The sequence below is a fragment of the Gastrolobium bilobum genome, unplaced genomic scaffold (genome assembly GCF_033153095.1).
Source record: "Gastrolobium bilobum isolate Gb01-03AN ecotype WA unplaced genomic scaffold, APGP_CSIRO_Gbil_v1 utg3870, whole genome shotgun sequence".
Lineage (NCBI taxonomy): Eukaryota > Viridiplantae > Streptophyta > Magnoliopsida > Fabales > Fabaceae > Gastrolobium > Gastrolobium bilobum.
Genome location: NW_026895180.1, coordinates 64,896 through 77,332, shown reverse-complemented (window position 1 = coordinate 77,332; position 12,437 = coordinate 64,896). Strand labels below are relative to the sequence as shown.

The 12,437-nt window shown below is 33.4% G+C and overlaps 2 protein-coding genes across 2 annotated transcripts; one reads left to right on the top strand and one right to left on the bottom strand.

Annotated features, from left to right (window-relative positions):
* Nucleotides 1-3,306: 3,306 nt before the first annotated feature.
* Nucleotides 3,307-5,096, bottom strand: LOC133298025 (phenylcoumaran benzylic ether reductase POP1-like). The gene is made up of 5 exons (XM_061497265.1): nucleotides 4,833-5,096; nucleotides 4,532-4,666; nucleotides 4,065-4,302; nucleotides 3,784-3,987; nucleotides 3,307-3,592 (listed from the first exon to the last, which is right to left on the bottom strand). The coding sequence occupies exons 1-5, from the start codon at nucleotides 5,016-5,018 to the stop codon at nucleotides 3,357-3,359; spliced, it is 999 nt and encodes a 332-aa protein (XP_061353249.1). The 5' UTR covers nucleotides 5,019-5,096; the 3' UTR covers nucleotides 3,307-3,356.
* Nucleotides 5,097-10,139: 5,043 nt separating this feature from the next.
* LOC133297556 (uncharacterized) lies at nucleotides 10,140-10,997 on the top strand. Its single transcript, XM_061496725.1, has 2 exons — nucleotides 10,140-10,167; nucleotides 10,501-10,997. Exons 1-2 carry the CDS (start codon nucleotides 10,140-10,142, stop codon nucleotides 10,995-10,997), a joined length of 525 nt encoding a protein of 174 aa, XP_061352709.1.
* Nucleotides 10,998-12,437: the final 1,440 nt, after the last annotated feature.

Below are 12,437 nucleotides of genomic sequence, written 5' to 3'. Positions count from 1 at the left end.
AGAGGGTAGAAACGGAAAGAAGAATAGAAAAAGAAGAGGAATCCCTGGTTGGTGCATTATCGGCCCAGTCTCTTAAAAAATAAAGAAAATAAAGAAAGGAAAAGAACATCGCCCTCATCATTTCAGAGTGCAGTGTCGCGGTTAGTGTGTGCACAGAGGCGAATTTAGGGGTGGGGTGGCGGCCGTACCTCCAAAATTTGAAGGAAAAAAGAATTATATATAAAATGATATTTTGATAAATATAATAAATTGAGTGGATAATAATATATATGAAAATATCTCAAGAAATGAACTTAAACCTGGGTAAAAATTATCTTTGTTGCACACTAAGATGATTTGAGATGTTTTCTCACTTGTAGTCAGAAAATAGAAAATATTTAGAACTTGTGGTAAAGCATGTTCCCAAATTTTCTTCTATGATTATATTAAATATTTGGTGTTCATATTGTTTCTTTTGTTTATATTAGTTGCATGCTGATCCTTACTTCCTATTTTGAGTTAACTTTCATTTATATAAATTGTTATTTGTTAACCATTTAAGATGTGACAATTTCATAAAGATTTGCTCTTTCTAATTTATTTCAGTATAAAAATATTTATTCAAATGACCTGTGGAACAAAGTTTTATAGATAATAATGGCTATTTTTTTTAGGGGATCTTTTGGAATTGATGTTGATGTTAAGTGGCACAAATATTTAATGGTAATGATTTGGTGTATGCAGAGACATTTGTGGGTGCATATGATTTGGTGGTCCTGATCAGAAGGAAGATCAAGATTTTTGGAGGAGAAACACGCGTGTAAGCAAATCCTAGGGTCCAAGAAGAAGAACCAAGCAATCGTGTGGAGAAGCAGTGAAGAATGTTGTGCATGCAAAGAGGGGAAGGAGATATATAAAAGATGCAGAGGGTAAAGGCGTGGGCTCTCTCGTTTTTTTCTCTGAATATTTTTTGGATAAAGTTTTGTTGCTCTTCTCTTGTTGTCAATTTTTTTAATGGTCGTAGTATTACTTTAATTTTGTAACCGAGGATTAATTGCTAGGAGAGTTTTCCTTTGGATTATTGAAGTTCCTGTTGAAGTGTATGATTTTAATTTTCGTGGATGTTTTGTACGCTCATAACTAGGGGTGTAAATGAGTTGGGCTTTGGCCATCCTGGCCCAAGCATACGTCAAAAAAATTCAGCCTATCTGGCCTACTGACTTATTAAAGGCTTTATTTGTAGGCCAAACCCGACCCATTTTCAAAAATAAGAAAGCCTGACATGGCCTACAAGCCTTGTAGGCCTCCCACTATATATACTAAGCAAAAAAAATAATTGTATAGAGCAAAGAAAGTTCCATTCATGCATGCACTAGTACTTCTCATAAGAAAAAATGACAAACAAGAAAGAGTCAACATAATACCTCAGCTCTAAAATGTATATCATAGAGGAATAGAGTCAAAGAAATGAGAAAAATAACAAAAACACAATTACTGGATGCTGAAATAAAGTCTACAAGAGAATGTCATTCATCTAAAAATCTTTAAACCACCATTAAGACAAGGGAAAGAAAAGTATTACTGAAAGATCTTCATCAGTAACATCATAATCCAGCAAGGTACCCATTGCTCCATGGTATTAAGCTGCAACAACATGTAAAATTTGGAGACATTAGATAAGTTTTCTTTTCATAAAATAAAATAACACAAAAAATAAGAGATATTGGTATTTGGTACTTTGTGTCTTTGCCACATAAAATAAATACTATTTTATTTTGATATATTAAATAGGCCAGCCTACAAAGCTGTAGGCCGGGCTTGACAAAATTGGCTTATGACCTATTTATTAAAAAAGTTTTTTTATAAGCCTAAGCCTACTCTACTTTTCTGAAAGATCGGGCCTGGGCGGAGCTCAATGTAGACCGGACCGTAGGCTGGGCTGGGCCAGCCTGACCCATTTACACCCCTACTCATATGCGCTAAATATTGTGAAGGAGTGGACAAGACTGAGTATCCAACTCTTGTTATAGGAATGCATTTTGAATTTTATTGAAAAACTAGTTTGTTCATAAATTGAATTTAAAGCATGTTTGGGTGTTTTATGGCCAGAAGCATTCAAATGATTTTAAATGTGATCTATTGAAAAATAGCGAACACTGGAACTGACTTTGAGCATGTGGACACTGAATAAGAAATTATTCAATGGATGAAGCTTCAGGGATGAAGTTCATCACCATACAACCAATGCGACGGTATTTTCATGTTCTCAAACTTAAAAGAGTTTTCATAGACATGCGAACTGTAAATTGGGATTAAAAAGCTAATTGTTGAAAAACAATAGCTATATATTCTCTGGTTGAACTGAACTGTTGATTTGTCAACTTAGTTTTATTTGCATTCTAATTTCAAGAGGTGTTGGAGAAAATGTTATCTCTGCTCCTATATTTTTCATTTTAATCAAATCAATTTTATTGAGTTATACTTCTGTTTTATAAACTTGAATAGTCCTTTTCAATTATTATTTTTTTTATCAATCACTGATTTTGCTTATCAAGTCTTTTATTTTCAGAAAATCTATTTTGCAAACAAAAACCAATTTCTGTTTCAATGGCCTTAATTTTAGTTTTAGTTCAGTGTAATATTGATGCGTACTCTTGTGTGATTCTTCATAACTATCAGCAAGGCAACACTTAACTTGCTTGGTGATGTAATCCATGCTCTTTCACCTAAACTTGTTTGGAATTCAAGCATAAATTATAAAGTTACATTTGAGGGCAACGTTTCTACCATACAATCGCTTCCTTTTTTTCTTCAAAATCATAATAATAATAATAATAATAATAATAATAACAATTAGAATTTCCAAGTAAGGAGGAAAATAAAATGAAAAACATGAGGCTTCAATAAATAAAAATGTAACAAAATTACAATAGCTTCATTCATATATGGTCAGAACATCACAAGACACTGCTATATACTCCATGGTTTTTAATTTGGACAATGAAGTTTTACAATACTGAAAATATATACCGACTAGGTATTTTGCATCTTAGACGAATTAAGGAACAAACATTGATGATATTTGAATCTTAGAATTTGTATACCATTTTTATACTAGTTAATTACATAATTTTATTTTTAACGACTATTTTGTGTTTAACAATCTAGTAACCGATTACTACTTTATTAATCAAACAATACACATTTTAATAAAAAATTTGCATATCTTTAATGGGTTTAATAAGAGTTATGTTGTAGGAAAAGTGATTGTGTTATGTTATAGAGATTCGTTTTGCGTGCCAGAGTTTTTTTTTTTTTTTTGGTTTCAAAAATTGTGGGTCCCACAAAATGTTGTATGTGTAGGAAAGTTGTTGTGGTCATGTTAAATTATAGATACAAAACCCATCTTTAATTGATATAAACTGGTGTAAGTAAAATGGTGTGCAAGCATCATTTTTCTTGATGAACTCATCCACAGTGATGTATTTGACGTCAGGATAGAGCTCCGAAGCTTCTACACCAAATGAGGGCTCAATTTCATAGTTAGTGTGATCTCCCTTCACATAGGCAGCGTGACAAATTGACAAGGCCATATTAACGGGAAATGAGGACTCTGCAAGAACAGGAAACAACTTGCAACTGTCAACATATAACCACATATATTGAAGTCCTATGCACATAATTTCAAATTCCCTATGAACTTGATTTGTGAAAGTGATCAAAGGAGCATTGACATTACATCACCAATAACTAACAAGACAAAATCTTCATATTGAATATTTGCAATAATTATCACTCTCTAACCTTGAATTTTCTTCAAAACTTGCTCCTCCGGAATATAGACTCTTTCAAGAGTCTTACCAATCATCTTGTCCCATAGAGATACTAGGTCATTAAATGACAAGGTATTTGCCGGGGGTCTAATATAGAGACTTTTGTTCAAGGTTCTTGGATCATCAACTGTTTTGATGGTATAGGTAGCAACATCCTCTTCCTTGTTAAAAACAGCTGTTAATAAATGGAATTTTATTAGGAAGATGTGTGATATGTAAATTTATAATCTTGGTACAAAACCATATTTTTACCTTTGGGGTTTCCATCCCCAAGGACAATTGCTACATCTAATGGGGCAACTATGGTTCTAAGATCTGACCAATTGGGTAGAAAGTGTCCCATAAAGAAATTGGCCACCACATAAGTATAAGGAATTCCTTCTGCCTCAATGGTTCGACGTATTTGGGCCTTAGTATAAAATATATTGGTTGCTTTATCCACTCTATGAGCCCGATCCACATCATTTCCAAACTCCGAAGGAAAGAACCTCTGCAAACAAAGAGTTGTCAAAACAAGCTCAAAACATATATGTTTTCTGTCGCAAAGAATAATTCTTGAAGCTACAAGAACATTTTCTTCGAATTATAAAGTAATTAATGCAATATGTTATTTCAGATTGGATGACACTGTCATGAAATTGTGGACCAATTAACCAAGTGGGTTATACGCTTCAACAAATGAAAAAGAAGAAAGTTACAACCAAAAACTTTGAATGTACCTTAACGTTTCCTGCTTCTTTAATAGCAGAAATGATCTTGAATTGAACAGGTAAGTGCATGTAACTCACAGCAGAGATAACCACATCCACCTGCTTTATTGCCTTAACCAAACTCTCATGATCATTTATATCTCCCTGTATATATATATATAAGATGAACATCATCACACACTACCATTAAATAGATTCCCAAACATTAATGTAAAGAGTTAATTCAATCTAAAAACTTAAATTGGTGGTGAGATTATATTAATGGTTTTATATATTTTTAAAAGTTCCCTAAGAATATGGATTAACGTACCAAAACTAGGTTGACGCCCAAACTCTTGAATTTTTCGATCATGGTTGCTTTTACTGGGTTGGAAATGGGTGACTCTCTGACTAGGAGGTAAGTGGGGTGGCCAGCCTTGACGCTGGCTTCCACAATGAACTTTCCAATGTGACCGGTGCCTCCAATGATAAGAATCTTGGAATCTGCTGCAGCCATCGGAAAATTTATCGGGTAAGATAGTTTGTGACAGAGAGAAAATATGGAAAATTAGCAACTAGGAGAATATGGAATGCAATTAACATTGCTCCATTTGTTAAGTGGCATGAAAAATGACGAGGAATACCAGTTTATTAAAAACCCAAATATAAGTGGCATAAAAAAACTCAGCTTTAGGTGGATGAAAAGATGACATGTAATAATGAGGAATATATGACTAAAAAAAATAAAATGAAAAGATAATGTCCACCGTTTGTTGTGTGTAAAAGCTAAGAAAATATCTTTAAAAGCTAGAAAAGGTCGCACAATTCATATATGAACCATAGATTTAGTGGCTCGGTTGACTTTGCATGGATTATCATGTACGGCAACTTCCCCTAATGAGTGATTGAGGGTTATAATTTATTTAATTATATCCGTTAAATAATTATTATTTTTAATAAAATTACCGCCATCAAATATATTAAAATCAATTGTTGAGATAAAGAGTGAAATTTTTTATTTTTACATCAAAATGAAAATATCCCTATATATATATATTGACATGGAGAGTAAAATTTTTATTTTTACACTTTAGTTAAAAGATTCATATCCATATAACCCAAGTGTGGTGGCTCAGTTCATAGTATGGGGACTGAGTGGTGGGAGAGGACCTCGATTCGAATCCCACCAACACCATCTGGGGAGGGCCATAAGTACCGTAATCCTTGGACTCGCACCCGAACTCTGAATTAGTCTCATAGGCGACTCAAAGGGTCGAACCCGTGGAGATACCAAGGGATTCTGATTCGCCTCAAAGAGATAATTAGGATCAGTTTCCAAAAAAAAAAAAAATTCATATCCATATATATATATATACGTGTAGTTGCGAGAAAAATTCATAATGGGACTATTCTATGGACTATGGAGATCCCAAATAAAATCAACCTTGATTAATTTATTCAAAAGTCTTATACTCATTATTAGTCCTAGTTCTCACTTGCATTTAAAGATTTATATGACTAATAAATTAGAGTCATTAAATGCAAATCATATCAATTGTTTCTCTCACAAATCAATGCTAAAGACAAAAATCACTTAATTAAGCGAATTTAATTTTGTACCCTTATATAGATAATGAATTTGTTTATTTTTGTTAAATAAAAAAATTACTATTAATTATAGCCCCAATAATTATAAAAATTCTAACGATAGCGAGTAAAGCTTTAATATCTTTGAGGGTTGTCCTTGCCTTTGTTATGGGTCTTTTTCCCATGTACCCCTCAATCAAGCTTCATGAAGAAACTGTATGCATTTCCTGAAAAAAAAAATTATAGATAAATCAGAAATATTCTCCACGAAAGATAATTATTCTATTCGAACTGATCAGAACATCAACATCATAAGAAAAAGCTTTCTTATGACTAGATTTAACTAGTTAGGTGTGAGATAACAACTTTTTTTTGGTGAGTGAAACTCTATTGTCTTTGTTTAATAGTTTTAGGTTTTGGCCCTTGGGAGTAAGACTAGTACAGCAACAAAATGAACTATACAAGAGCTTGCAAATAACATGGTTGCAGCCACTACAATTACCTTTTTATAATTTAATCAAAAATCAAGTATGTAATTGGTGAAAAATAAATAAATTTAACCATTGTTCAGGCCCAAAATTTAAGTGTAACATTTCTCGTAATGTTTAATAAATTTAAGTACTTAATATTTCTCATGTTTCAAGCCCTAAATTTAATACCAAAAGTTATATCAGTATTGTGATCAAACGGTTCTGTTAGGATATATTTGAAAAATAAATGCCTTTATGGGAACATTTCTATATTTTCTTGAATATCTAAATTAGATATAAAAAAAATTAGATGTATAATGCGTACCATATATACATTCCTTTTTTAGCTGTTGAACTATAGAAATACTTCCAATTTTTTAGAGTATTGAACCAGATCATAAATTTGAATGATAAAAATCTTTCTCGCTTGCATGCATAATGAGTGGCTAGTTATTGTTTAACTATTCTCATGATTTTCCTCTTTATTTTAACCTTATACAGTCCTGCAATTTTATTAGTTTCAAGGAAAGACGAGGTGGATTTATTTACTTGAGAAAAAAAAAAGAGGAGTTAGATTTTTGTACATAATACGAATACAAGTTTAAATAATCTAAATTTCAAAGCGATGACCTAAAATTTTAACAACCCCCTCACAAAATGTTTATGTCAAAGTTCCACCCGTACAGTTATTTCTTTATTATTTACTAATCCAAGAGTTGTTTTCTTAACATTACTTCTATATAATTTAAGAATAAAACAGAGAGGATGAGTTTAGCTCACTATTCAAAGAATAATGCCTTTCAAATATTCCAAACAGGAATGGACTAAAGGCAATGGTATTAAACTAATGTCGCAGTGTTATTTATTTTAAGGGATAATAGTTTTTTTTTTTTTTTTTGGTATAAAAAGGGATAATAGTTTGTCATATAACATGACACCATTTGTGTCATGTTACAGACACAAAAACACTGTGGGCCCCATTATATAGTAAAAAAGCAAAAAAAGTTGAAGTGGGTCCCATGCTATTTTGAGTGTGTAGGAAAGTGGAGATTTTTCATGTAACATAACGCTTGTATTTTCCTTATTTTAAACTTAAGATTGACATATAAGTAAGCAGTGAAATAAAATTTGGAGCAGCGCCTATCTTATAATGTAAGAAATTTCATAAAATAGGATTATGTGATATTAGAACACCAAAAGATTTAGGCTTATTTGTTGAAGACATAATTCACATGATTCTTGATCTCTTGAATGTTTTCTTGCTCTTATTTGCTCTGATGCTCCTGTAAGATTGGAAAGACTATGATCTTCCTCTGCAGTTCACACCACTCCATAATCACAACTATCGATGGGTCAAGTTGTGGAGAGACGGTTGTCCAACACGTTGTGAATGCAGAAGGGACCTAGCCAAACTTATTAACCCTAGTCCCCTTCCCATCATGGGCCTATGGGTTAGGCCTACACTATTACTCACACTAATCAGTTTATAGATATCTAAGCCCAAATCAAAGGATCACTAAATTAACTGGACTTTATACTGCATCCCTATATGGATCATGACTTAGCTCGTACTTATTAAAACAATAAAAACTACAATTGATTGAAGCCCACAATAATTATAAAAATATCTTACATTCTCCCACTTGGGCAAAATCAATTGTAAAATTTTAATTTAAAAGAGAAAAGGAAAATAAGTTATTTAAAAATGACTCTCGGGCTAAAGACTAATTCTTATAATGTGGCCACATTTTAAGAAAACACATAATCCAAGGTACGATATCTGAATATGACTCCTTCCAACTAAAGTCAAATTAATAACAATGAATCAGGCAGTGATTATATCCTTATCGATATAAGACCTTCCATGGTCACAAATATTACTTGACTCTGTCGACTAGTCATTATTAGTGTGGAGTGTAGCAAGAAAATAGCATGTCAATGTGATCCAACAACAGCCAAACTGCTATTTTCTCTGTCAGTCCTCAAATTTCTCTCAAATGCCTTAAAGCCAGAGCAATTCCATGGTTTATCAAAAAACCATCATATAATCAAATATGGTGTCGACCACAGGCCTTGTGGTCCTAACAACACCACCATGTCTCAAACTCCCATATAGTGTCAACAACAGACATGATGGTTCCAACAACACTGAGTTCCAAAATCATGCTTCAAACTCCAATATAGTGTCAACCACAAGCATGGTGGTCCTGACGACACTGAGTTCCAAATGTTAGGAAATTATATTTTCTAATAATTATTGTGGGTCACATATTATATTAATAATTATATTGTGCTATTTATATATATTTGATAAATTAAAGTGATCAGGTAAATATTCCCAAATAGATTCCTAAGTGAGTATGGGCTGAATGAGTGGATACCGGTATTGGGCCAACTAGGTATAATGGGAGCTTATTGGCCCAACAATAAAGATAAAAACACTATAAAGGGTTATAGTCCCCAAGACGTCAAATGAACAACCCTAGTTTCTCTTCCCCATCAAGAGAGAGACGGCACACTAAGGAATTCGGTTTTAGGGTAATTTGACTCAGGAAGACTACAAACCCAAGAGACAAGATCAAAGTTATTCCGCTGCAATGGAGACATGTATACCTCCACCTTTATGTTCTTATTTCTTTATGATTTGGTATGATGGAGCTTGGCTTGTAGGGGATAGTTATCACCAAAAGGTTTAGAGGAATTAAAAAAAAAATTCCAACAATTGGTATCAGAGCCATAATCATATTGAATCATGAAGGAATTAAGTTTTGGTTTGATCCTTATGACTTTAAATAGAGATACAAGTTTATATAATTATAAGATCCAATCAATTGCGATCAATTTTTTAAATCTGAGTTATTGTGTAAACCGTGGTTGTTCCGTCTTTTCTTATATATCATGTTGTATATATATTGTATACAATTGAAATCAACCCACGGCAATTCTCGTGAATTAGAAATCAATTTTTGATTGTCGTGAATAATTTTGTAATCGTAATACTTTTGTCTCGATTTTCGTGCTTGCATTGTTTCACTGTTTATTACAAATTGTTATCTCGATTGGTAAATTTGTTGCACTGATTATATTTATTGGCAACGAATTGTTTGAATCGAATTGTTTTGAATATTATATATATTTGCTTAAAAATTGTCAAATACCCTATATATGGTATTTATTCAGTATACAATTTAAGCAGATTTTTATTTTATTTCGTGAATATCTGCTATTCAGATTTTATTACAAGTTAATTGTAAGTCAAATTCACAACAATTTAATTGTTTGATCCTTGGAATATTTGTGAATTGTTGATGTATTTTTTGCACTTTTTTCGGTGCATTATGTATTTTTATGGAATTATTTTTTTTTTAAATGGGTTTGTTGGTCGCAATTTTCACATTTGGAAGTAAACTATAATAGACTTGTTAGCCGCCACAGTGGCCAAATTTATAAAGGTTAATTTGATTTCAAATAGGTTGGTCATATAAATATATTTTATTTATGCAAATAATAATCGGCCCACAGGAAGGTTATTGTTTGGCCAAATAACATATATTGTGTGATCATGTGTGTGTTTATTGCTTATGCGGATAGTGATCGGCCAACAGGAAGGTTATTATTTGGCCAAGTAACAAACATACCTGTGGTAATAAATATGTGACAATTATCAAGAATTCTTCATGTAATTCATAGTCGGCCCACATGAAGGCTATGATTTGACAGGACTTATTGTCAATGTTTGATTACTACATTAAGAGTACCACTTACAAGTTGATATTTTTGTCCACATACTAAATATTAATGTTGTGTTAGGGTATCTTATAATAAACTCATTTTACTTCAGATTATTTGTCTATATCATGTATGTAATTTATTTATGATGGTGTTTGAATATATATAATATGACATGTTATTAGTATGTTATCTTTTTTGTTCTCTGTATAGTTTCTGCTACTGCTGCCAATTATGTTGCTCAAATGAATATGCTTCCAATGCTTAATGGGGCAAATTTCAAGCTGTGGAAAGAGAATGTGGAAATTGTTCTCGGCTGCATGGATCTCGACAATGCACTAAGGACTGAGAAACCCACTTCCACTCAGGAAAATCCAAACCCGGATAAAATTGAGAAGTGGGAACGCTCAAATCGCATGCGTCTGATGATCATGAAATGTTCCGTTCCGGAGGCGTTTAGGGGCTCGATTGTTGAGACTACTGATGCCAAGTTGTTTCTAGAGGAACTCGAGCAATACTTTGCTCGAAATGAAAAGGCTGAAATTGGTCAAACCTTGTCCAAACTCATAAACATGAGGTATAAAGGAAAGGGAAACATAAGGGAGTACATTATGAAAATGTCTAATCTTGCTGGAAAACTAAAGGCATTAAAGTTAGAGCTGCCCTCTGAGTTTCTCATGTACTTAGTTATTATCTCTCTTCCTGCATAATACGGTCAATTTGTGGTGAGTTATAACACTCAAAAGGAAAAATGGACTCTTAATGAGCTCATTTCTCAATGCGTGCAAGAGGAAGAAAGGTTACAGCAAGAGAAGACTGATAGTGCTCACTTGGCATCAACCTCCCAAGACAAGAAAAGAAAGAGAGCTAAGGATAATGCGGATGCTTTGCCAAAGAAGCAAAAGAAGCAGGACCAGGAATTCACCTGCTTCTTTTGTAAGAAATCTGGACACATGAAGAAAGAGTGCTCCAAATACAAGGCATGGCGCGAAAAGAAGGGTATGACTCTCACTTTAGTTTGTTGGTACTGGTTCTGTGGCACAAGCGTTTAGGTCATATCTCTAAACAGAGAATTCAGAGGCTTGTGACTGATAGAATTCTTGAACCCCTTGATCTGGATGATTTTGAGGTGTGCATTGAATGCATAAAGGGAAAACAGACAAACATAAGGAAAATAGGTTCCAAACAGAGCTTCAGATGTCTTAGAATTGATTCATACGGATATTTGTGGACCATTTCCTATAGCCTCTTGGAATGGTCAACAATACTTTATCACATTCATAAACGACTATTAAAGATTTGGATACCTATATTTGATTAGAGAGAAGTCACAATCATTGGATGTGTTCAAAGAATTTAAAGCTGAAGTTGAACTTCAGTTAGGCAAGAAAATTAAGGCCATTAGATCTGATCGTGGTTGTGAATACTATGGTAGATCTGATGGATCAGGTGAACAACGTCCAGGGCCCTTTGCGACCTTCCTAAAAGAGTGTGGAATCGTCCCGCAATACACAATGCCAGGTAAACCTAGCATGAATGGTGTTGCAGAAAGGCGAAATCGGACTCTTAAAGACGTGGTAAGGAGTATGCTTAGTCATTCTTCATTGCCAGAATCACTTTGGGGAGAAGCACTAAAGACTGCAGTTTATATCCTTAATAGGGTTCCCAGCAAAGCAGTGACAAAAACCCCTTATGAGCTATGGAATGGAAAGAAACCTTGCATAAGGCATTTACATATTTGGGGTTATCCAGCAGAAGCAAGGCCTTATAGGCCAAATGAAAGAAAGTTGGACTCAAGAACAATTAGCTGTTATTTTGTTGGATATGCTGAACGCTCTCGGGGCTTTAAGTTTTATAATCTCACTACAAGATCCTTTTTTGAGACAGGAAATGCCAGATTCCTTGAGGATGTTGAGTTTGGGGGGGGAAGATAAAATAAGGAATGTTGTCTTTGATGAGGAAGAAAATTATATTTCTCTTCCTAATATTGTCATCATTCAAGATGCAATTATGGAACAAGTAATTAATGATCAGGTCCCTGTTCATGACATTGTTATGGAACAGGCTTTGGTCCCTGACATTACTTTGGGTCAAGACAATAATGAACCACCCCCTATGCCACCTATAGAACAAACTCAACAAACTCAAGA

What these genes read in the sequence shown, in the direction of transcription:
- LOC133298025 (XM_061497265.1), bottom strand. Translation starts at nt 5,018, where the DNA reads ATGGCTGCAGCAGATTCCAAGATTCTTATCATTGGAGGCACCGGTCAC. An exon ending in TGGGGATGGAAACCCCAAAG is followed by an intron (nt 3,988 to 4,064) that starts GTAAAAATATGG and finishes ATTTATTAACAG; the next exon opens with CTGTTTTTAACAAGGAAGAG. An exon ending in AGTTTTGAAGAAAATTCAAG is followed by an intron (nt 3,593 to 3,783) that starts GTTAGAGAGTGA and finishes CTGTTCTTGCAG; the next exon opens with AGTCCTCATTTCCCGTTAAT.
- LOC133297556 (XM_061496725.1), top strand. Translation starts at nt 10,140, where the DNA reads ATGCGGATAGTGATCGGCCAACAGGAAG. An exon ending in AGTGATCGGCCAACAGGAAG is followed by an intron (nt 10,168 to 10,500) that starts GTTATTATTTGG and finishes TTCTCTGTATAG; the next exon opens with TTTCTGCTACTGCTGCCAAT.